This window comes from Xiphophorus hellerii, chromosome 13, assembly GCF_003331165.1.
Source record: "Xiphophorus hellerii strain 12219 chromosome 13, Xiphophorus_hellerii-4.1, whole genome shotgun sequence".
NCBI classification, from domain to species: domain Eukaryota; kingdom Metazoa; phylum Chordata; class Actinopteri; order Cyprinodontiformes; family Poeciliidae; genus Xiphophorus; species Xiphophorus hellerii.
Window position 1 is genome coordinate 229,548 of NC_045684.1, and position 21,239 is coordinate 250,786.

Below are 21,239 nucleotides of genomic sequence, written 5' to 3' on the forward strand. Positions count from 1 at the left end.
TGCAGGTCAAATGGGACAACTGTGTGTCTGCACCCTTCTGTGTCAGTAATGGAGTCAGACAAGGAAGCTTTTTATCTCCTGCATTGATTAATCTTTATACAAATGAGCTCCCCAAGCAGCTAACCCTGTGTAGAACCGGCTGTGTGGTTGGAGATACAATTACAAATCAGTTCATGTGTGCTGATGACTAAGTGGGTTTAGTCCAAGTTCAGCTGGTCTTCAGAAACTGCTCAATGTGTGTTCAGCTTACGGTGAACGACATGATGTTCAGTTCAAACCATCCAAAAGTCTCATTTGACCTGTCGCACTCAAGAGGACAAAATCAGGGCGTTCCCTGATGTCAAGCTGTCTGGGATCTTACTGAACGTCTCAAATCAAGTCAAACATCCTGGTCACATGTTGGCAGACCATCCATCTGATGGTGAGGACATTTAGCGTCAGGTACAAATGTGCTCAGCCAAATGTCCACTTCGTAAGTTTGGATTCTGTTCCGATGAAGTCAAACTGAACTTGTTTAGGTCATATTCTCCATCACTGTATGCGGCACATCTGTGGTGTAACTTTAACGAAGCCAGCCTCCAGAGCGTGAAGATGTTTTATTACGAAGCATTAAGATTTGGTTAAAAAAGCCCAGGTGGACCAGAGCCAGTCAACTGCTTGTATCAGCTCTTTGATGGCTGTTTGAAACAAAGCTCATGTATTAATTTATTTACCGTTTAAACGAGTCTAATAACAGAATTACCCTGTTAAATATAGTGCAGTAAGATACTCATCTGTCCTTGGGAGACATTGGTACGACTGCCTCCTGAATGATTAGAGGTCTCTTCATGTGCTTTTATTCTCTTATTTTATTGTTTTTCTTTTTAAAGTGATTTGGACTTTGAGTCTGCAATAAAATCTATCTAATAATAATTCATAAAGCCAAAGAGACGTGATTTTAAGTCAATTACAGAAACTGCAAGAACATTTGCAAAACATAAATGACAGGAAATCTGATCAAAACTGTTTAATTAATTTCTAGTTTTATCAATAAAGTTGGTTGGTTCACATTTTAACCGACGGTTGCAGATTGGACTCAAACATATTTAAAAAATGATTTCAAAACAAGCTCAACATAAAAAATAAAATCATTTGCAACATAATGAAGGATGACACTTTACTGATGGATTAATAATATTCCATTTCTCTTTGGGATCAATAATGTAACTTTGAATTTGAATTCATGCCAATAAACTCTCGGTTTCACCGTGAGAGCAGGGACGGACCCAAAACACCAGAACCTCTCACGGCCGTTTACGTTTGCTACTTAAAAAATAACATTTAATTTTAGCATTAATTTAAGCAAATCACAGTTATAGTAACAAAATGCCTGAACTTCCTAACATCTTACCCAAACCGTGTGCTTCTAGAAAACGGGCTGCTAGCAACACGAAACATTTTAGCTCCAACTTGTCCTCGGGCTTTTGGCTGCCGTTAAGCTGTCTTTGTGTTAACAGTTACACCGGAAGTTTCCCCTTCACAATAAAAGCATCGAATCTAATAAAATAAAATAAAAAATAATAACAATCAGAAATGTTACTCCCACCACTGATAAAACATTTAGAAACACTTAAGAACATTTCAGTGTAGAACAATTTGACTATGTTTTTAAAAGTGTAGCATCAGATAGAGCCCCTGATGCTACATTTTTAATATAACTGTTATAATTCTTTGGAGAAAACAAAAATGTTGTTTGGTGCAGCTTTGGGAAGCGTTAAGCAAAAAGAACTTGTGACAATAATGAAGCAGGATGTCATCACCACAAGACCAATCAGACTTCTCAATACAGGTCATACAATGTTCACTAAAGTTCTAGCAGCTCCATCAAAACTACATTTATCAGATGTAATTAGTTGAATCTGGTCTTCTAAAGGGTAGATGAACTAATAATAACTGGTTCTGGATCTAACTGAATATCCCCAGTTAACTAATTATGATTGTTTTGTCTTGTTCTGGATTTCCAGAAAGTCTTTGATTCAGTGGAATATGTTTTTATATTTTAAACATTTAAACAGTTTGGCTCTGCAGTAAAATGTTTGGGTTCAATCAGAATGCAGTGAACAGAAGTTAATAGATGTACTGTCTCCTTAAATGATGGACATGTCCAACATCTACCATAAAAAGGTTTGGGCGTTTAGAGCCTCACCTCCTGTTATAACAGTCGCAGATCTCTGAGCCACGCTCAGAAGACGTTCAAGGCTTCAGGGTTTGCAAATTAGGAACCAGAATATTATCATAAGTCAGCTAGCAGATGACGCCACTGCTTGTAAATGAAAGGTCAGATCTCACTGGCCATCCAAACTCTGGACGTATTTTCCAAAGCCTCAGGCTCAAATCTAGATTTAGAGAAAAGTGAATTGATAAGCCTCCATAGTTGCTCTCAATAATTATTAGCGACCACCAAACAAACCAAGTCGCCGAGACGAGGAATCATTGTCGATCAAAACGTAAATCCAGTTAAGATGGCTTTGTTTGCATCAATATCTTCAATATCCAAGGCAGAACATCAGTGAATAACCGACATCTATGTCCCAAAGCAGCTTAAAACAGTTTCAACAGCGATCAGAGACAAAAAATAACATTCAAGTTTAAAGCGCTCAGCAAAAAGCAGACCTGCCCCATCACCCACTCACTAAAGTCACCAGGTGAGCAACAGGTGATCCACAATCACTACCAACGCCACGCCGACCCACCACAATCATCGTTACGCAACAGGAAGACCAGACTGCAGGGTGGATACGTGGGAATTTGGGTACCAAAAACTGAAAGCAGTGCCAAACTAAATATTGAAAATAACTTACACAAATGTACACTGATATTAAACTATTGGTTCCAGAGAGCTAACTCCTTTTGGTAGGATCCTAATGACAAAATGAAAACTTTATCAAGATCTATTTACCCCAAAAAGTATCAAGAACATAATAAAATGAAGCTTTAACTTCATCTGGAGAAGGAAACATCACTGTTCCATCAAAAGAAGAAATGCAGTTAAAAGTTATGAAGATGGAGGAATTAAAGAAAGAGATTTTGATACAATGAATGATGCTTTAAAACTAAAATGGCTGCTATCTAAGAAGTAATCAGATCTGGTTTGATGTCCCATCCCTGGTATGTAGGGAAATTGGAGGCCTGGATTTCCTGTTGAGATTTTACTTCTTTCTGAAGGACTTGAGAATTTTCACCCGTCGCAGTTTTCCTTTTCGTCTGATGAAGTCTGGTTTCTCGCCAGTTGCAGGTATGTCACTGGATATTTTTTTTCATTAGATATGTTCTGATCATTTATTTGACTGTCTGGGTTACAGTTGTGTTGTTGTGGAGAGGAGGGATGGAGCGAAAGTGAGGAAGCGCCGTCTGTCCTCTCCGGTGAAGCATGGCTGCGGAAAGCGGCAGATCCTGCAGCGTTTCCGTCCGACGCGCCTCCTCTTTCTGCTGCTGGAAGTGGGGAGACGCAGTGGATTGTGGGATTAATATTCTGCTCCAACGGTTACCAGCAGATAATCACAGCAACCAAAGCTGTCAGCAAATCGGAAGATGATCAAAAACAAGAAGTTCAGCAGATCAGCGGACGAGGCTTTAGCATTCACAGCACCAATACTCATTTACAACAGTTCAGAAATTATTACTTTTAAAGCAAATATGAAGTGAGAAATGGTTTATTTTCATTTTATAGTTTTTATTTATTTTTTAATTAGCCTTAATTTATGATAAATATGTATTATACCTTTAATTACTAGTGATCTTTAACAATAATCAGTATTTTAGAGCCGACACGTCTTCAAGCTTTGGTCCATCTTCATCGTCTCCTCCTCATCGTCCACAGGTTGTTCAAACCGTCTGCTCCGTTGTCCTCACCGATCTCAACTTTGCTAATGATGTTAAAAGCAACTTTACTGCTAGATTTGCTGCAGATTTGACCTTTTGACCTACAGATGAGGAGGTGAGGACCTACCGTGCCAATTACAGTAAACGCGGATGAAAACCATGCTCAGCAGAACAAGAACAAGAAGCCCAATAGACAGAAATACGATGCTGAAATGTTGCGAAGTCAGACCGCCTGCAGGACGAATGAATTTCGGACCTGGCAGCAATGGACAAACATCAAATATATTAAGATTTACAGAATCAGCTCATATTCCTAAAACTATTTTTTGTATAGACTAACGCTGTGGTCATCAACTCAGTCACACCTTCTGTGGTTACTCCAAAAAACGCCTTTGAATCTGCAGGGAAAACAGGAAGAGAAAAGATTCAAGCTAATCCATAATGTTTAGGTTTAAGATCAAATATTTCAGATTCTTTATTACTTTAAGCAAACAGAGAAACTGATGGTTTAGAATGAAAGGATCCAAAAACTAAAATAAAGTTAAACCAAATGGAGAAAAGACAGGTAGGATGGTTGGACGCAGGGCCGACCCAAGGCATAAGCAAACTAAGCAGCCGCTTAGGGCCCCAGCTCCACCAAGGGGCCCTCAGTGGAGTTGATTTTTTTTTTTAGCAATAATTTCTATGTCATTATAATAACAAAACCACACAATTTCATCATGAAGTGATTTGTTTTTACAATAATATATATTTGATGATGAATGTAGAAATCTTTATTTTATGGAAAAAAAGAAAATAATAAATTGCTCTTGGGGCCCCCTGGTGGCCGCGGTAGGTACCGCACGCTTCGCCGGTAACGAGCTGCCGAGCAGAACATCCAAAGGTCCAAAGCTCCGGTCAGAAGTTAAGTTAGCAAAACTACAGTATGTCTCAGAAAAGGACTGATCCTTCAGGGAGGGAGAAAAGAAAGAGGAAGAATAGAAAAAGCCAAGATAAAGGTTTGTTTTAATATGTCTTGCTAATGTAATGTAAAGATTAGTAAAGCTGCTAACAGAACATTAGCTTGATAGCGACCTGGACCGGTCCAGTTCAGCAGCCAAACATTTATGCTAGGGTCTCTATGCTAGAGTTTAAACTTTAAATGAGTTGATTCTCATGGTGGCTCTGGATATTTCTGGGCTATTTTGGCTTCAAACCGTGTTTAATAAGAATAATTAAAACTTGTCAATGTTTGACGTTGTTAGCTAAATGTTTTTCCGTCAGGCTACAAGCTGCTACATGATGAGCTGCTCTATGTTGTTTGCTGCTGAGCAAAATCATTTAGTGGCTAAAAACATTATTTTTACATCAACTTCTAAGTTATGAGAAACTTCTGTTAAAATCATTTGAAGGCTCAGAATCAGTCCGGTACCGTTACCAGTACCAGTACCAGTACCAGTACCAGTCCATATTCTCAGGGGAGAAAGACTCACCTGGTATAAATTACATTTTAGCTATTGGAGTAACGCTTAAGAGAAATTAATTTAATCAAAGTAAGTCATGAATATGTGTAGAGCTGCACCGATTGCAGTTTTCTGGCCGATCCCTGGTTACCGATCTTTAAAAGCCTGACCTGCTGATTTTGATTTTGGCTGATATGAATATTTTTTTGTCTGAAATGTAGCAAGAAAGTCACTGAGTTGGTAACAGTGAGGTGAATATTGTTAGCTGTAAACGTTCAGACCTGGTGGGTCGGTCTGTCAGTCAAACATCTCACTGCAGAGCAGAAGAGGACAGAGATGATTTTTAAACCTTTGCTGATGAAGATCAGATCAGCTTCACATGTAAGTATCGGCCAATCACGATGCCCCAAAATTAAGGAAATGGGCTCCCAGAAATCCACTGGCCAATAAATGTATCCTATATTATACATGCATAGGATATAATGTAAACAGCACCATAAGAGATGCAGTAAGTTCATAGCAGGTGTGTGAATGATCTAAAATTCTAACTGTTGATTCCAGCCGGTCCACATTGTCAGCAGAACTAGAGGGCCCCAAAACCACATTTGCCTTAGGGCCCCATGGAGGCTTGGGCCGGCCCTGGTTGGACAGCTTGGTGGTAGGACGGATTGATGGTAGTACGGATTGATGGTAGCACAAATTGATGGTAGTACGGATTGATGGTAGGAGGGTTGGATATTTGGATGGTAGAGTGGTTTGATGGTTGGGGGAATGGAAGTGAAATCTGATGGGAATTTAACTTTGAGCCATTTTGATATTTTTGTATCTTTAGTTTTCATTCATTTTTTGTGAAAAACATTTCAAATGATTGCAGCTCCTACCAATAAAGCTCATCACCGCATCCACAAGAGGAGTTTGTGTCCAAATGTGGACATTAGCAGAAACACGTCAGCTTGGACAGTTCATGTCCAACAGACCAGATGTTTGATGGAAACTGACCTGAACACACCACACCAGCATCCTCTTTGTGTCCGCAGTCGGAGTTTTCCTGGACACCCGGACAGAACCACAGGTTCTGCTCATTCCCGGTGCAGTTCAGCTCGTCTAGGTGAATCGGTCCGCTCCCTGGAGGGAACAATCCATTCTGACCCGTCACCCTGATAGCGATCCCACAGTCGAGCTGGTCACAAACCACGTCGCCATTATTCAGGTCCCATCTGTCGTCACACACCGTACCCCATTTTCCGTCCTTCCAGACCTCCACCCGCCCGGCGCACTGATCCTCATGTCCCTTCAGCCGAACAGAGTGATGACCTGAAGACGACATGACCAGGATGTTAAAGCAGGAAGTTCACATATGAAAACATGCTAATAATTTCATTAATTATTCTTTTAACGAATCATGTTGAGTGAAATCTGTCCTGAGGACGTATCAGCACCTGTTTGGAGGACTGATGAGACGGAGACGTTTGTAAAGACAATGAAAGATCACCACATTCTGATTCTGTTACAGGTCATGTCCCACTGCTGAGATTTAAACCAGATGAGTGAAAAAGCGACACACGGAGTCCTGACTGACAATATGGGATTTTACTTCCATTGATGTCAACTAAGCATCAACATGATGAGGAACAGTTAGCCCTGTGGCCTCGGTGGGTGGAAGCTGTCCACACCTGTCCAGGATGTCTCCAGGTGGTTCCAGAGGGTCATGGCTGCAGAAAGGACTGTTCCACCTTCAAACGCTCTGTCATGCGCTTAATTTTCCTATTAACTAAAAAAATTGCAGTTTGTGATACGCCAAAACTCATAATTGCTTCAAAAAATGTACATCTTTTGTTATATTTTTCATCCATGGAGGTCGCCTTGTTTTAACTGATGGACGATGCGGTTTGCTCCATTCTGCGCTGTAATGTACAGAGTAAACACAAGAAGGCTAACTTCTTAGAGTTTATCATGTGGTGTTTGACTGGTGTAATTTTAAATAATGCCACATGGTGTCACTGTTGGCTGTAAAAAAAATAAAAAAACAAAAAGTCAATCTGGATTGCTTCCCACAGGAAAAAACAAGAGCACAGTCTGACAGCGTATGCTCATCTGACACAACACTGAATCCAAACAACTTCTGAAGGATCAACATTTGTGTCCTCAACATTTATCTCCAGAAGTCTTTGAATCATTTGTACAAGCAAAACTGACAAAGGCTCTAATAGGTGATCGTTACCTTAATGAGCTAAAAATAAAATGCCGTGCTGAAGGTTTTTATCCACAAAGCGCCTAAACCCCACATCAGACTGACAGCGTTGGAAGCTAACGGAGCTCTGTGGCATTAATACCGGCGGCACTACTGCTGCCCCAGACGAAGGCCAGACCCGGAGACCGGACACAGAGCTAGAGAAGTACTTACCGGACCACACAGTCCGACCAGGTGAGTCTCATTCATTGTTTCATTATGAACCTGAAGGCAGCAGCAGCTGATATGGATAACTCTTCCTCTTCCTCTGTTTGCTCCTCCTCATCATCACCTCGTTATTTCTAGTTCTGATCGGTTTCAATTCGCTCCGGTTCAATTTGAAAAGATTTAATAACGTTAGTCATCACTGTTTTGACAGGGGGAGCCAGGCAGTTGGACCATTACACGTCATTTACCCAAAATGCATTGCAGCGGGAACAAGATGGTGACATTCCTGTGACAATGTTTTATTAAAATTTATAAAAACTGGGTGGGTCGTGGTGGTATTAGTTGCGTGGACCGGGGGGGCAGGGTGCCCGCTTCGTAGGTATCGAGTCCGATGCTGTTGTTCAGGGGGGGGGGGAGTGGTGCGCCGCAGTACTCCGATGTTGTTTTGTTACTCATTCTGCTGCAAGTTGATGGCGGCGCACGCAGTTGCAGCGGCTCATTGCTCTCTCGGTCGGTGTATATACATCAGAGGTGGGGACTCGAGTCACATGACTTGGACTCGAGTCAGACTCGAGTGGTTAAAATCACGACTTGAGACTTGACTTGAAAAAATGCTCAAAGACTTGGACTTGACTTTGACTTTCATCCCATTGACTTGGGACTTGACTCGACTTGAAGCTGTTTACTTGAAAAGACTTGATATTTTTTACTCAAAGTCTTAAAATTTAAAACACATTATTTATAAAGTGGCGTCATTAATTAATTTCACTCATTCCGTATCAATATGCGCAGACCGTCACTATGGTTTTCCTCTCTCCTTATGTATGTATGTGTACGTAGCTGCAGCACAACCAATCAAATTAACAGGATTTGGACGTTTAAAAAAACGCGGCAAAGCTACAGAGCTCAGGGAACGAAATACGAAATAACCGCTGGAATATGCTTCCGCGAGTAATTTCTTTTGGCTATGTAGGTTATGAACTTTCGACTAAAAAACGAACTGCAACTTGTAAAACATGCAAGAAGAGAATATCGGATGGAGATGCCACGACGTCCAACTTTGTCCGGCATTTGAAGCTTCACAAAGATCAGTAGGTGGCACTTTTCTTTTGCTGTAAGATAGTTGACTTTAGCTAACTTCGTGTTAGCATGTGTACTCCGGGTTAAATTGGTGATGATTTACCATAAATCCGGTCTGTCAAATGCCTCCACAAATAATGTGCACCGTGTTAGCTCAGGAAGCCGGTGGATAGTGAGCGGGGCTCCGGAACAGAAAGCAGATTCTGGACCTGAACACAGGGAACAGAGTCTCTCTGTCCCATCATGATGATGAGCCGGGTCTAGTATCATCTAAGGATGGTTGGTGTATTTGAAGACATCTACGTTGGAAAATTATATTGACAATATATTGTTTTGACAGGTCAGAGAAAAGAGGAAAAAACTGCTGTTATGGTTCTTTGTATTGTGCTGTGGAAATGTCAGCATTTTCGTCTTTTTTTATTGAATATCAAGTTTAACAGAACTGGGCAATAAAGTGGTCCAATTTAAAAATGCTTTTTATACTTTGTGTTCAGCTACACATGTTCTATCATTTGAGATAAATACATATTTTAAAACGAACAAATGGTCTATTATTTGAATTTTATGTATAATTGCAAATAAATAAAATAAAAACGACTCGAAATGACTTGAAATCAAAGGTTCCTGACTTGAGACTTGACTCGACTTTTGCCTGTCTTTACTTGAGACTTGACTCGGACTTGAGGACAAAGACTTGAGACTTACTTGAGACTTGCAACACAGTGACTTGGTCACACCTCTGATATACATATACAGTCGGGACGATCTCCTGACGGTCGGTGCCCGCTACGAACTAGATGTTACAGCTGATTTTCAACGCTTGTTCAATATTCCGGGGGACATGGCGAGGAGCCCCGGCGCGCCGTGGATTACCATCGCAGCAGGGAGGAAGCGACGGCGGCATAGAGAGAGAAGGCAGAAGCAGGGCTGCAGGGCCGGCCTGCTAGCTAGGCTACGGAGGCAACCACACTAACCACCGCTCCCCAGCCTGTTTCTCTCCAACGCCAGATCCCTTGCAAACAAGATGGATGAACTGAGACTACAGGCTGCATCTCACAGCGCAGTGAAGGACAGCTGTATTCTTCTGATCACGGAGACCTGGCTGCATCCAGACGTAGCTGACTCTGCCATCGAGCTAGCAGGCTACACAGTACAGCGCCATGACAGGACGAAGGACTCCGGTAAGAGCAGAGGAGGAGGCTCTGTGTGTACCTGAACAACACCTGGTTACTAACACAGCGACTGTCATCAGCCATTGCTGCCCAGACCTGGAGTATGTGACTGTTAGATGCAGACCAATATACCTCCCCAGAGAGTTCACTGTTGTCATGGTAACCGCTGTTTACATACCACCGGATGCTAATGCTAAAACAGCTATTGGACTTTTGCATGGCAGCATTAGCCATCTGCAGAGCATCTATCCAGATGCTGTGCACATCATAGCGGGGGACTTCAGCCATGCAGACTTGAAGACGGCGCTCCCCAAGTTCCACCAGCATGTAAAGTGTGCTACAAGAGAGGCTAACACTCTGGACAAAGTCTACTCCAACATCAAGCTAGGCTACAGGGCTAGACCACTTCCTCACCTGGGTCAGTCCGATCACCTGTCCCTGCATTTAATTCCTGCTTATGCCCCCCTCAGGAAAACTGCTCCAACCATCACCAAAACCATCAAATCCTGGCCCCAGGATGCGACACAGCAGCTGCAGGACTGTTTCAACAGGACAAACTGGGATGTTTTTGAACATCAGGACCTGGAGGTTTTTACAGACAGTGTACTGTGCTACATCAAGAACTGTATTGACACTGTAGCTGTGGATAAACGCATCCGGGTCTTCCCAAACCAGAAGCCCTGGATGACTCAGGAGGTCCAGCGACTGCTAAAGACCAGGAATACCGCCTTCAGGTCTGGGGACAGGACCGTCTACAGTACAGCCCGAGCTAACTTGAAGAGCGGCATCAGAATGGCTAAGTCTGACTACAGGAGGAGGATAGAGGGCTACCTTGACAGCAACAACAGCAGGCAGGTGTGGCAGGGAATCCAGCATCTCACCAACTACAGGACCAACCTCGCAGCTGCGGAAGGCGACGCCACGCTGGCAGAGGAGCTGAACCTCTTCTTTGCCCGCTTTGAGGTGAAGCCAACAGAGGCAGCCACACTACACCAAGCAACCCACAACACCACACTCCTCGTTGTAGAGGAGCACGAGGTGAGGCGCACACTGCGGGCTGTCAACCCAAGGAAGGCTGCTGGACCTGATGGCGTCCCTGGACGTGTCCTGAAAGACTGCACCGATCAGCTGGCTGGAGTCTTCACCAGGATCTTCAACCAGTCCCTAGCCCTGTCTACAGTCCCATCCTGCCTGAAATCTTCCACCATAGTCCCCATACCCAAGAAACCTCACATCTCCTGCCTCAACAACTACCGGCCAGTGGCACTAACCCCTGTGGTGACGAAGTGTTTTGAAAAACTGGTCCGGGGTCACATCACAGCACTTCTCCCTCCTGGCTTTGACCACCACCAGTTCGCCTACAGAGCCAACAGATCCACAGAGGACGCTGTGATCACGGCCCTCCATGCTGCTCTGTCACATCTGGAGCAGCAGGGGAGCTATGTGTGGATGCTCTTTGTAGACTACAGCTCTGCTTTTAATACCATCCTCCCTCACAGACTGGTGGACAAATTGGGGGACTGTATTCACAACCCTTTGGAGAGCTTTCCTCTCCAAAGGGTTGTGAATACAGCCCAAAAAATCATTGGCTGCCCTCTCCCCTCACTGGAGGACCTGCACAGCGACCGCTGTCTAAGAAAAGCACAACACATCACAAAGGACACTTCTCACCCCGGACCTTCTCTGTTCACACTGCTGCCTTCAGGCAGAAGATACAGAGCAACCAGAACAAGAACCAACCGTCTCAGAGACAGTTTCTACCCGACAGCAATAACAGAACTAAATGCAATCAAAAACAACCATTAATCATCATGAATGATGTATGTGAGAATGTGGCTGTTCTTATTTTTCTTTTTTTTGCCAGTTGTTTGTTGATTCTTGCGTTGTGTGTGAATTGTGAGACAGTTATTTTTTGTTTTTAAGCATATGCACCGACTGATGGCACCCTTTGAATTTTGTTGTCCTTGTGACAATGACAATAAAGATTTATCTTATCTTATCTTAAGTTGGCGGCTCAATTTTGACGCGCAAGACGTAACCAGTAAAATCCGGTTTAGGATTTTCAAAATAAAAGATCCGGAAGTAGTTCATCATTTCTTGCGCGGCCCGGTACCAATTGGTCCGCGGACCACCTGGTGGTTGGGGACCACTGGCGTAGGGGATAGCGCGACCAACGTTTGGAGGCCTTGAGTCCTCGACGTGGCCGTTGGGGGTTCGACTCCCGGACCCGGTGATGTTTGCCGCATGTCTCCCCCCTCTCCTTCCCCCTTTCCTGTCAGCCTACTTTCATATAAGCGACACTAGAGCCAACAAAAGACCCCCTGGAGGGGAGAAAAAAATTTTTTTTTATAAAAACTAAACAGCGCAAAGTATTCTTACTGTATTGCTTTTACATTTACAATAAAGTCTATTGTTGCAACTAATTGTGGATCCCTTTAAAGCAGGGGTGTCAAACTCCAGTCCTCCAGTCGCTGTCCTGCAGCTTTTAGATGTGCCACAGGTACAAAACCCTGGAATGAAACGGCTTCATCACCTCCTCCTTGTGTAGATCAGGTCTCAGAGCCTTAATGACCTAATTATTCTGTTCAGGTGCTGCAGCAGAGGCTCATCTAACAGTTGCAGGACTGCGGGCCTACAGGACTGGAGTTTGAACCTTTAAAGCTTTAAAGCAGGGGTGCCCAAAGTCGGTCCTCGAGGGCCGGCATCCTGCATGTTTTAGTTCTCTCCCTGGTACCAACAACCTTTCTCAGCATGTCAATGTTCTTCTTAGGCCTCTGATGAGCCATCATTTGATCCAGGGAGAGAACTAAAACATGCTGGATGCCGGCCCTTGAGGACCAACTTTGGGCACCCCTGCTTTAAAGGTTTAAAGCTTTAAAGGTTTTGTGCTTTAAACCGTTAAAGCACAAAACCTGTGCTTTAACGGTTTTGTAGCCTTTATTTGAAAGTGGTCAGACAGGAAAGTGGGAACTGAGAGAGGAGGAAGACGAGCACCAAAGGCAATCAGGCCAAGACTTGAACCTGTGCGGCCGCATCGAGGGCTAAGGCCTCCCTAGGTGGGATGTGCTTTACCCCTGCACCACCACAGCATCCCAATCTTCCTCACTTTAAGATCATTTGAAACAAAACAAATTCTTTTTTTTTTGAAGAATGAGGAAAGTCTTACCACAGACCACTTCTGTGGTGATGATGCAGTCTGCCATCTCTACCTGTAAGCACTTCTGCAGACGCCAATCCCGGAAAAGACACTGCTGGTAGCACTTGATGTTGGGAGGCGGCGTGGTTTTATTCACAGCATAAACTCTTCCACATTTAAGGTCCTGGCAGACCTGGTCAGCCAGAGTGTCTAAAAAATCCGGTGGGAGTGGAACCGCCTCCCCATTTCTGTTTCCAGGCATCCTGAGAGTCCACCTGCATGTGCTGCCGAGGTGATGAACATAAGGGTCGTCTGAGGGCACAGAGGGTCACAGAGCAGAGGATGAGGAGCAGGATGAAAACTGAGAAAATACTCAAACATCAACCACTGAGGAACAAATCTGGACCAGAAATCTGCAGCAACCTGAAGGATTTTAGAAACAGAGAACAGAGCGTCATCAGCGTAGCATGATAAACAGATGATGATGTTAAATAGTCTCAGCAGAGCTGCAGGACATCTTAGTAAACTTCTGAAAAAGCCGAAGACATTTCCTGTGGAGCTTTTTCAGAGTATTTTTGAATAGAATTTGAATTGAATTATTAAAAGCAGCAGAAAAGCTTGTAATGCTTGTACTCAAAACTTCTGCTCTCAAACTTTTCTCCTTCCGCTCAAAACTGGTCTCTGCTGGGATTAAATCTCCGCTTGCAAACGTCTTTGATCTGAATCATTTTCTGCTCTCACTTGGAACAGAAAAGTACCGTCGCCTGGCAACCTCAGCCTTCTGATGTACATTTAAAACCATTAACAGAAAATTTATTTATAAACCTATCCATCATGCACACTACTATTTCCTGTTGTCATTTTAGCGATTGGTAACATCCTGTTAATCATGGGTAATGTAAAAAAAAAAAAAAAAAAAGTTTCCATTCCAGCTCTGCAAAACACGATCAAAAGAAACTTCATCCTAGCACAACAACTTTTTATTAAAAAGGTCTTAGTCTGGCCTGAATAGTCTTTAGTAACAATCCGCCCTGAATACATGATTAACGTGATTCACATGATTGACATCAACCACTGGAACCGGAACAGCAGAAGTCCAGTGGAAAAGCTGCAGACCAATGTTTTACTCACAGTCAAACTCTTCAGGCGTCTCTGTTGTCAGAGGGTCTGGAGTGAAAACATCAAGAAGAACTGAAACAATAAAAAGGGAGATTTGTTTTTTAATTTCAGAGCAGCATGGAGCAATAAGCTCCAGAAACACCCAGAACATTTAAATCAGGAGCAACACGCTGAGCTTCATCGTTCAGTTTGTGGTCGGAGGGAATCTATCAGAGCTATCTGACCTTAAAATATCTTTATTTTTGTTCTTTAAACCAAACCTGAACAGAAATAAAATATTGTGAGGAAATTTTACCCTGAATAAAACAGATTCCAAATGAACTTTGAAGCTCAAAGTAATATCTTCATGTTGGAGAAAACAGCTGCAGTCCTGCTGTTTCCAGCTCTGCCTTCCAGCGTGTGAATGTGAGGTTTACCTGGAGAGAGCGAGCTCAGCTGGAGGATCCAGAGGAACTGAAGCAGCTTCATGTTGGTCACAGCGAGGAGATGATCCTCCACATCAACTTCTTCTTCTTCTCAGACTGAACTCTGCATCGCAGCAGGAAGTGACACATCAGAGGCTCCACTCTCTTCTTCTGCTTTCAAAATCAGCTGGACATGAAAAATAAAATGATTGGCAGCATGAAGGAAACTTTACTGTGAATATTCAGGTTTAATAGCCATAAACCATTAGTTTCACCGTAAGAGCTGGGAATGTATGCATAAGAAATACCGCAAAATAAAATCCTTAAGCCTAGTCTGACCGTTTAGCTAATTAAAAAATAACATTTATAACTTGAACGGTTACAATCTAAAGATACATTCTTATTTTAACATATCATCAAACAGATGCACAGTTTTAGTAAAATAATGCTTAAAACCTGAACTTCCTAACATCTTACCCAAACCGTGTGCTTCTAGAAAACGGGCTGCTAGCAACACGAAACATTTTAGCTCCAACTTATCCTCGGGCTTTTGGCTGCCGTTAAGCTGTCTTTGTGTTAACAGTTACACCGGAAGTTTCCCCTTCACAATAAAAGCATCGAACAGGAAGCTAACCCTAGTTAAAACTAAAATGCAACATGCACAAAAAGGGATACAAGCAAATAAAGCAATTAATTAATTTATGGTTATTTACAATCCCACCAGTATTATGAGTGATTGGTTTATACAATAACGACAATAAATAATGTTAAGAAAAGTAATGCAGAGGTTCGGTTTCCTAGCAACAAAAGAAGTTTTTGTACAAGACGCTATAACTGATAAGCTGCTAGAGCGTTGGCCTCCGTTACCGTCTCTGTTCTCCGAGTCAAAGCTTTTCCTTTGACTTTCCTCTCCGGACGCCAGGTGGCGCTCGGTGGGCGGTGGATTTCTGGATCAGCAGGTTTTTAGGTGTTCGCGGTTCTTGGATGTCAAGGCTGTTAAAACGATCCACAGTCAGGGTTCTGCTTTTGAATGAAGTCTTAATTAAGCCTGTTGGCTCTGCACTGAGTGACAGTTTGTATTAATAACGTCACCATGAATAGGCTTTACCTGGATTGGAAATCACGTGACTGTCATATCACACATGAATAGAATAGAATAGAATTCAACTTTATTGTCATTGCACTGTCACAAGTACAAGCAACGAGATGTAGTTTGCATCTATCCAGAAGTGCTCTACGAGATATAAATATTTATTTACAGATGTACAAGACTATGTATGTATGGACTATAAGGGGTTATAGCAAGAGATATAGATATTGTGTATAAATATAAATATGGGAGCTATATGCACAGATTATACAGATTATACAGATTATACAAGAATGTTAGGGAATGGATTATAGATAAATAATGGCAGATAAAATTTACAGGTTGTATGTGTGTGTGAAGAAAACAGTCCGTGATGTGTGTGTGTGTGTGTGTGTGAGGATAGTCCATGTGTTATTGTTGTATGAGAGGATAGGGGAGTACAGTCCTTATAGTTTATGTTTTATGTCAGGAGGCGTTCAAAAGCGTGACAGCTGTGGGAAAGAAGCTGTTCCGGTGCCTGGTGGTTCTGGTCCGTAGGCTTCTGTAGCGCCTCCCAGAGGGCAGGAGGGAAAAGAGTGTGTGTGCTGGGTGAGTGGAGTCCTTTGTGATTTTCCCGGCCCTTTTCAAACACCGCTTCCTGTAGATGTCCTTGATGGCAGGGAGCGGTGCCCCGGCGATATACTGGGCAGTTTTCACCACCCTCTGCAGCGCCTGCCGGTCGGAGACAGAGCAGTTCCCGTACCAAGCTGTAATACAGTTGGTGAGGATGCTCTCAATGGTGCAGCGGTAGAAGTTCCTGAGGATCTCTGAGGACAGGTGGTTCTTCCTCAGGGTCCTCATGAAGAAGAGGCGCTGATGCGCCTTCTTAATGAGTTTGGAGCAGCTGGTCGTCCAAGTCAGGTCCTCGGAGATGTGGACTCCCAGGAACTTAAAGGTGTCCACACGCTCCACCACTGTCCCCTTAATGTGGATGGGTGGATGTGGGTCAGCGTTCCTCCTGAAGTCCACGATAAGCTCCTTGGTCTTCTCGGTGTTCAGCTGCAGGTTGTTTTTGTCGCACTACTCAGCCAGACGGTCTACCTCCTCCCTGTAAGCGGCCTCGTCATTATCTCTGATAAGGCCGATCACCGTGGTGTCGTCTGCGAACTTGATGATGGCGTTAGAGCCACGGACAGGTCTGCAGTCGTAGGTGAAGAGGGAGTAGAGGAAGGGACTCATCACACAGCCTTGTGGCACTCCGGTGTTTATGATGATGGTGGATGAGAAGTGGTTGTCCAGCCGGACATGTTGAGGTCGACTGGTCAGGAAGTCGAGCAACCAGTTACACATGAGTGGACTGATGCCGAGGTCTGCGAGTTTGGTAATGAGTTGTGATGGGATGACAGTGTTGAATGCTGAACTAAATGCAATGCTTTGAATTCAGTCAGGAATATCGGTGATTGGGAAAATAAACAATCTGAAAAATGGATCCAATGTTTTATTATTAATGTTATCAATTGTCAACACAATGACCAAGTCCAAAGCTACTCATTTCACAATTGAGTAAAAGGTTTTAATAAAAAATAGCATCGGTTGCCATGTCTTGAGTCTATTTTTTATTCAGGTTGCAACTTATTGGATTTCTGATTCTTTCTAAAATAAATTTTTTCAGGTGACCCCAAACTCTAGATCTGTACCTTTTTAACAAATGCAGGTGAGCAGGAGATAGTTTTGCAGTGAGATGGAAGAAGCCTCCCTTAGGTAACCCTAACCCTAACACCGGAGATGATTGAGAGGCCTGAAATTGTGGCTTATAATATGTTGTTCGGTCACGGTTTGGTTCGGAGGTGGGAGGGTGTCAGAGTCTGCCGCTTCAGTCAGCGCTAGCCAATAGGGACACGTCTCACATCGTTCTGTGGTGATTTGAGTTTTGTATGCGTTTTCCAGTTAATTTTGTCCCCGTTTCTTCTTGTCCCCAGCTGTCTCCTGGTCCCCTGACCAGTATTTGTGTATTTAACCCACCTGTGTCACCTGCTCCCCGCCGATCCTTGTCGTGGTTTTATGTCAGTGTTTGTTGTCCCTGTTAGTTTCTTCTTCTCGCGTCACCTGTGCTTCCTGGTTTTATCTGCCTGAGATCTTCATTAAAACTCACTTCTGAACAAAACCTGGGTCTGACCGAGTCCATCCACACCTCACCACCTACACCCATCATTTCATGACACATTCGTCTTGAAAGAAGCCTCCCTTAAACATAAGGGATGACGTTCATGTTTCCAGTAATCAAAACTCTGAGTTTAACCATAAAGAGGAAGCATCAAAACCAGAGAGAATCGCAACCAAAGATTTCTGATATGCACAAATAACTTTGTTTTACAAATAACTTTTTTCACTTCATGAGACAAAATGAGCGATTTTGATCTAAAAAAAAAAAAAGCTATTTTTTTAAACAAAACTTTTGTTTAATTAAACCCCCCCCCTCCAATGGGCCCACCACCCGTGGGAGGGGCCAAAGGGGTCGGGTGCAGTGTGTGATGGGTGGCGGCAGAGGGAGGGGGCCCTGGCGGTCCGATCCTCGGTTGCAGAAGCTCTTGGGACGTGGAATGTCACCTCTCTGGTGGGGAAGGAGCCGGAGCTAGTGTGTGAGGTTGAGAGGTTCCGGCTAGAAATAGTCGGTCTCGCCTCGACGCATGGCTCTGGTTCTGGAACCAGCCTCCTTGAGAGGGGCTGGACATACTTCCACTCTGGAGTTGCCCAGGGTGAGAGGCGTCAGGCAGGAGTGGGCATACTTGTTGCTCCCCATCTCGGCGCCTGTACGTTGGGGTTTACTCCGGTGAACGAGAGGGTAGCCTCCCTCCGCCTACGGGTGGAGGACGGGTCCTGACTGTCGTTTGTGCTTACGGGCCGAAGGACAGTTCATATTATCCACCCTTTTTGGAGTCTGGGCCTCCCTTCTGAAGCTGCTACCCCCGCAACCCGACTCCGGATAAGCGGAAGAAGATGGATGGATGGATGGATGTTTAATTAAAATTCATTACAATTCCAAAAGTTATGACCACAATTTATTTTTTTGAATTGAGATTAGTTTTTGTTTGAATGACTGTGAAACAAATTTACCCCCATGCACACCATTCGCCTCTACTAAGGGGGCTAAAGGGGCACTAATAACATAATACATTTTATCAGCTTCATTACAACACATCTTCCGTCTTTTAGCTGCCATTAAGCTGCATTGGGTTCTTTGCACGTCATATCCGCATGGGTAAAATGCGGCTTCTTGCTTCTGCTTTGAGTTACCATGGCAGCTAGAAAAGACAAAGTCTTATTTCAGACGCAAACAAAGCAATAATATGAATATTGTTGTCTTCCTAATATAATGGGCTTTTAAGGTTTCATGGATTTCCAAGCGGTCCTGAATTAAGAAGCCGGTGGCTTGTAAATATCAGTCGCTACCAGTTAAAGCTAAAGCCGCACAGCAAAGTTTACAGCCTTCACTTCACTCCGGATCAACTTCTTCAGCCTAAAACTACCGGGGGGAAACGGCTGGTAAATAAAGGAGCCTCCTGTGTTATTTCCATGGACTCACTTCTGTATTCAGCCTGAAAGAGTTTATGGGAACCAGAGAGCAGACCAGAGCCAGACAGCCGAGCTACTGACCCGCCTGTACAAACCGCTGGAAACACCGTCCTGCTTCACAAGAAACATGCAAAGGTAATAAATCGAAATAACACGGAGACCTTAAGGAACTCGGCCATATTTTTATAAAAGCAACAACTTTGAACCTGAACAGTCAGCTGAACTCTGACACCAGAGCTGCTCTACTGTTAAGCTATGGGCTTGTTGTGTTTCCTCTCGCTGCGGAAGCAAAAAGCCCGAACCGTAAAATCCCCGTTACTTGGCCTCTGTTCAACACTGACGACAATAAATAAGGTAAAAACATTGTCCTTTAGAACAGATTCAAATCTTTAGGACTTAAATAGCACATTTTGATGAGAAAAATGTCCGAGAATATTGCGAGATAAGCTAAAGCTAATGTTAGCCACAAAGTTTAAAGACAGTAAAACTCACCTTAGTATCTGTGAACGTATAACGAGGCGAACATCTTAAAATCTTTCTCCAGCTTATTGTTGGAGCTTCGGCTCGATGTTCATCATTAATTGTTACCTTGGACAAGCACCGAGTGTAAAATGACATTTTCAATAGACCGGAAGCGACCGAGCCACTTAACGCCAAACGCGGAAACTGACGTGCAAAGATCCCAAACCGGAAGTTGTTTCTACAGAACAAAAGCATCATACCGGAAGTTAACCATAGCTAAAACTATTAGGCGAAAAAGACCAAAAGCAGGATACATGCAAATAAAAGTATTAATCGAAGGTTATTTACATCATTTAAAGTAATAAAAAGGAAGAAAACCACAGACACAAGATGTAGTGACTATTTGTCCAAAAACTCAAACTCAAAAATCCAAAACTTAAAACTTAAACGTGATCAAAACAAAAAGTGAATTCAATTCAAATAGTCACTGATGCACCATGGGTTCTGGCTTACGCAGTCCAAAAGATCAAAAAGGGTCAAAATGCAGTTCTTTCTTTGTTTTATTCCACTGTTCAGACAAAACAGGTTACAGGTTTCACAGGATTCTGCTACTGCTCTTATTCTGATTCCTGCACCGGTTCTTTTACTGATTGACTGACAACTGATGACAAACTGACTGACTGAGACTGGCACTGGTAAAAAAAACAACAAAAAAAACCATATGACCACGCACGTGCATAATGATCTACCTAAGACCTACCTATTTATACCGTGAAACACCCACTTCCCAAACTGAAATTAATTAACTAATTAAGTGAATCAATAGCCAAACACCTATTCTAAATAACAAATTAAACAAAAATTCTAGTTATAAATCAGCTAGAAAATAAGCAAAAAATACAAATAAACTAAATCTAAATTCTAAGATTTAACTAAAAATTGAGAAATAGTTCCTACACAAGAAACCGCAGGAACATTTGCAGAATTTATGAGATTAAATCTGTTTAAAACATTCAGTAATGCGTGTATTAACGCAAGTCCGTTTTTGGACTGAAGGACGAGTGTTTCAGGAACCTCCGCCAGGATATCAGGAGGGATTTTCTGAAAGACTTGGTCTGATTGAGGGTCAGTTCCTTCTCTATGGAAACGAGAGAAGGAACTGACCCTTCTCTAAAGTGACAGCAAAGCTGATTTCAGACACGAATGCTGTGTTGGTAATGACGTCCTGGCCATTGGCCAGCATTGAGCCTCCTGTTAGCGCTGTGTGCTAGCTGCTAGCTGCCTCCTGGAGGATACAACTGTTCTGCATGCTTTGGATATAATTATTAGTTTTTGCTGATTTTGTCTTGGGGAACAAAAATGATCCAAATGCATTCGGCGACGTCCTTCGTTTAATGCATTCATATTGTGGTAGCATTAATATGTGAATAGTTATCTGACATGCATGGGCTGTAGTTAAACTACGCTCCATATTGTAGCTAGTTGGTGTGGATGCAGAGGGAGTAAATCCAGTCACACCATCA

At 43.1% G+C, this 21,239-nt stretch overlaps 2 protein-coding genes across 9 annotated transcripts in view; both read right to left on the reverse strand.

Annotated features, from left to right (window-relative positions):
• LOC116731964 (T-cell differentiation antigen CD6-like) overlaps nt 1-15,740 on the reverse strand; it is a 38,405-nt gene extending 22,665 nt beyond the window's left edge. For 3 of the 8 annotated variants that reach the window (XM_032581892.1, XM_032581884.1, XM_032581896.1), the window contains exons 1-3: nt 15,090-15,470; nt 14,625-14,799; nt 14,221-14,280 (exon numbers count right to left, since the gene is read on the reverse strand). In XM_032581892.1, coding sequence (XP_032437783.1) covers nt 14,221-14,280; nt 14,625-14,676 — 112 coding nt within the window. In that variant the 5' untranslated portion in view covers nt 14,677-14,799; nt 15,090-15,470. The other 5 variants (XM_032581893.1, XM_032581895.1, XM_032581886.1 and 2 more) reach the window with 4 other exon arrangements.
• Nucleotides 3,677-13,386, reverse strand: LOC116731967 (scavenger receptor cysteine-rich type 1 protein M130-like). The gene is made up of 5 exons (XM_032581907.1): nt 13,120-13,386; nt 6,303-6,617; nt 4,227-4,259; nt 3,989-4,117; nt 3,677-3,905 (listed from the first exon to the last, which is right to left on the reverse strand). The coding sequence occupies exons 1-5, from the start codon at nt 13,349-13,351 to the stop codon at nt 3,865-3,867; spliced, it is 750 nt and encodes a 249-aa protein (XP_032437798.1). The 5' UTR covers nt 13,352-13,386; the 3' UTR covers nt 3,677-3,864.
• Nucleotides 15,741-21,239: the final 5,499 nt, after the last annotated feature.